Source organism: Choloepus didactylus, chromosome 4 (assembly GCF_015220235.1).
Source record: "Choloepus didactylus isolate mChoDid1 chromosome 4, mChoDid1.pri, whole genome shotgun sequence".
NCBI classification, from domain to species: domain Eukaryota; kingdom Metazoa; phylum Chordata; class Mammalia; order Pilosa; family Megalonychidae; genus Choloepus; species Choloepus didactylus.
In genome coordinates this window covers 17,911,948-17,915,831 of record NC_051310.1, presented here as the reverse complement: position 1 = coordinate 17,915,831, position 3,884 = coordinate 17,911,948, and the positions used below count along the sequence as shown (strand labels likewise).

At 43.7% G+C, this 3,884-nt stretch overlaps 1 protein-coding gene across 2 annotated transcripts; it reads right to left on the bottom strand.

Annotated features, from left to right (window-relative positions):
- Positions 1–478: 478 nt before the first annotated feature.
- LOC119533145 (tropomyosin alpha-3 chain-like) lies at positions 479–1,820 on the bottom strand. 2 transcript variants are annotated; one of them, XM_037835257.1, is made up of 2 exons: positions 1,681–1,748; positions 479–1,546 (listed from the first exon to the last, which is right to left on the bottom strand). In XM_037835257.1, the coding sequence occupies exons 1-2, from the start codon at positions 1,746–1,748 to the stop codon at positions 1,066–1,068; spliced, it is 549 nt and encodes a 182-aa protein (XP_037691185.1). In that variant the 3' UTR covers positions 479–1,065. The 2 variants fall into 2 exon arrangements, with proteins under 2 accessions (XP_037691185.1, XP_037691184.1); XM_037835256.1 differs by having other exon boundaries at positions 479–1,820.
- Positions 1,821–3,884: the final 2,064 nt, after the last annotated feature.

Below are 3,884 nucleotides of genomic sequence, written 5' to 3'. Positions count from 1 at the left end.
ATACTGCCAGCCCAGACAGTAGAGAGCACTCACAGCCAGATGGAGTGGCCAGTGCTCTGCAACCCCAAAGAAGCAAAGTTTCAAAATAATACAAAATTTAAAAAAAGTTTTGTACATAAGCTATTCAAGATTTCTCCAGCACTGGCTGATACAAAGCATGAGATGGCACTTTTAAGAGACAGCAGCTTCAGACCCAGAAAAGGGTGATGTTTCATATGGCTAAATCAGTGGCAAAAATGTAATTTTCTTTACTTTCCTTTTTTAAAGGGAGGCAGGAGAGTACATCAGTGGTCACCCCAACATAAGGGGCACATGATCCATTCTGTAGCTGTTGGGGAGGGGGTAGAGAAAGGAGGGGACAAAGATTTGGTCCTAGACAGAGGTCTCACCATATTAATTTGGTCACTTTTGATGAGGGAAAAAAAAACAAAAAACAAACTTGCCCAAGATACATTAAAGCTGAAAACCTGAACAGTACTTTTTTTTTTTTTTAAGCTAACTCCTGGAATCACCTTTCTGGTTTGGCTGGTGCTTTGTATAGAGCAATGAGGTTTCTGACAATGGAGTCTTTTCCTGGACTATGTTCGGTTCTCAGTGAGGCAGGCCCATACCTCTTTCTCTCCTCTATGGAGAGAGCAATATGTATTAAGCTGAAAAGTTACCTTCCAAAAAGGAGAGGGATTAGATTGCTGCTTCAGAGCTGTGGAATTATTTGGAACATTTTACAAATGATTGCTACCACAACAAAAAGGGGGTAATTACAAAATGTATACATCACAACATGCTTTTAAAGACACTTGCATTGTGCTCACATTCCCTTAAATGTTGTTCCCAAAGGCGCTCAGCCCCTAGCCCAGCAGCAATCTCTGGGAGAGGCAGAGGCAGTTTGGTGAAAAAGACACAGGGCCAGGGATGGGTGGGTAGGTGTATGGGTGTACGGCGAGAGGAGAAAGCAGCCTTCCAGTTAAAGATCAGCCCTCAATTTAAAGGTCAGCTTCGGGCGGGCTGGCCTCAGGCGGAGTCAGGGTGAAGGGAGGAGCAGCGGCAGGGCGGGACTGGGGTGCTCTACATCTCATTCAGGTCAAGCAGAGTCTGGTCCAGCATTCTTTGTGTACAGAGGTGCTCCTCTTTGGTGCATTTCAGTTTATCTTCCAAATCATCAATTGTCTTTTCCAGCTTGGCTACTGATCTCTCAGCAAACTCAGCACGAGTCTCTGCCTCCTTAAGTTTATCAGTAAGAATCTTTATCTCTTCTTCATATTTGTCTTCTTTTTGAGAGTACTTTTCTTCAGCAGCACTCAGACACTTCAGGTTCTGGTCCATCAGTCTGATCTTCTCATCCATCTCTTGGCAACGGGACTCTGCCAGCTCAGCTCGTTCCTCAGTGCGTTCCAAGTCCCCTTCAATAATCACCAACTTACGAGCCACCTCCTCGTACTTCCGATCTGCCTCTTCTGCAATGTGTTTAGCTTCTTTGAGTTGGATTTCCTGGAGTTCCATCTTTTCTTCATCTTTTAAAGCCCGGTTTTCAATAACCTTCATACCTCTCTCACTCTCATCAGCAGCTTTCTCCGCTTCCTCCAATTTTTGCAGGGCAGTGGCCAGGCGCTCCTGAGCACGGTCCAGCTCCTCTTCAACCAGTTGGATCCGACGGTTCAAGGAGGCCACCTCAGCCTCAGCCTGTTCCCGGGCCCGCCTTTCTCCTTCCACTTCCCGCTGGAGGCGCTCAGCTCTCTCCTCAGCATCATCTGCCTGCTGCTGTAGAACCTGGATCTTGCGCTTCACCGCCTCGATGGTGGTGATCCCGGCCATGGTGCCCACCCAACCAATGCCTTTACTTTTACAGCAGACATCCTGAGAGGTTGGGATTTTAGTTTATGTTGTAAATCTGCGACTCCCACAATGAGAGTCTGCGTCTGGTTTTCAGTAATCTCAAGTCTGCGGGCACAGAAAATAAGATTTTCTTTCAGTGCACACATAGGAACCTTTACATCAGTCATACGGTGCTTCAGTCTTAAATTTGAAGCCTTTAGTTCATCCCTTTCTCTTATAAGTTTATTCAACATATCTAAGAGCAGCCAGCCAACATCATTAAACCTCTTAATTCTGCAAAACTCTGTGAAGGTGTCGAAAACACTGTCACCCAGAGCCTTGCTTCGTACAAGAGTATGATTAGGAGAATCAAATGTGCTATTCTGCATATCTCCTTTGCCAACTCATGCCATGGACTGTCAGTGCCATCTTGATTATTGGAAATGGAGTCATTATTGCTTTTGAAGCTAATCAGAGTAGAAAAGAAATTGTAAAAACCCATTTTAAGAGTCTGTTTCTCAAGAACCACTCCCAGTACCAAGTTGTATTAGTTAGGGTTTTCTAGGGAAACAGAATCAATGAGAGATATCTATAAATGTAAGATTTATAAAAGTATCTCATGCAACTGTGGGTATGCACGAGTCCAAATTCCATAGGGCAGGCAGCAAACTGGCAATTCCAATGAAGATGTTCGATGAACTCCTCAGGAAATGAACTGGCAACTTCAACGAACTCCTCAGGAAACGCTTCGCTGGTCAGTCAAAGAAGTGAAGGTCCTCTATCTGTATTGTTTAAAAGTCTCCAACTGATTGATTGGATTAAATCCAGCTAACTGCACTCTCTCATTGTAGAACACATGCCCTTCGTGGACGTCATCAGTCACAGCTGTAGCCAATTGACTGATGATTTAATAAACCAGCCTGTTGGTTTATTAACCAGCCACAAACGTCCTTGAAGCAACAGGCCAGTGCTTGTTTGACCAGACAGCTGGGTACCATCACCTGGCCAAGTTAACACATGAACCTAACCATCACAGTGATTAAAAGGCATATAGCTCTTTGCACTGTTCTAGAACCCCTAAGGGCTGGGATGGGGCCTCTGGAAGAAACGGAAGCCAACAAGCAAGCCAACTGGCCCACCTGCTTATAATTGCTTATTTCCCCATTAAAGGCTTCAATCTGATCACGGGTGGGCAAAGGTGGCAGTGGTGAGGGGACTGCTGAGAGCACCCTAAGGGGGCATTGGGGAGGGCCTCGATATGGGAGCTATAGGGTCCAGGCACTCTCCCCATGTGGAGATTCTCCCTTTGCTGCCAGTTTTTTTTTTTTTTTTTTTTTTTTTTTTTTTTTTTTTTTAACTTTCCAAGTGTAATTTAACAAATAGTGAGAGAAATTTTCAAAAACTATTACAGGTTACATATATACAAAAAGGTATTATCTTCAAAGTATGATTTAACAAGTACATATATAGGAAATTTCCAAAGTTGTTATGAGTTATAGTATCATAGTTTCAGTTATTTCCTTATTGTGAAATATAGCATATATACAAAAAGGTATAGCTTTAAACTTATTATTTAACAAGTAGTTATAGAACAAATTTCAAAGGATGCTATGTGTTACAGTTCTGCCATTTCAATTCTTTCCTTCTAGCTATTCTAGCACCCTAGAAACTAAGAAAGAGAAAATTATATAAAGATTCAGTACTCATAATCCTTTGTTAAATTCTATCTTGTCTGTTGCTACCCCTTCCTCTAGTTTAATTACATTTCTGATCTTCAGGGCTGTCTAGGCATTGACCACCCTAACCTGTTCATGGTGAAAAGGGGTGTCAACTTTGTGTTGCTGCCAGTTTTGGAGGAACAGAGTGAGATTTAATTTAGGGAGCTGGAGCTGGTGGGTTCTGTGGGTTGTGGGGTGAGGGTAGAGGCACTAGTCTATTGAGATCCACTCTGGGAATCTACAAGAATCCACTTCAGAGGGCCTCCCTTGCAGCATGTGCACTGCACAACTCTGGGGATCCCATCCCCATTGTGCAGTGTACAACCCACACTCCTGTGCCTGGCAGCCTGGTCC

What these genes read in the sequence shown, in the direction of transcription:
- LOC119533145 (XM_037835256.1), bottom strand. Translation starts at nt 1,812, where the DNA reads ATGGCCGGGATCACCACCATCGAGGCGGTGAAGCGCAAGATCCAGGTT.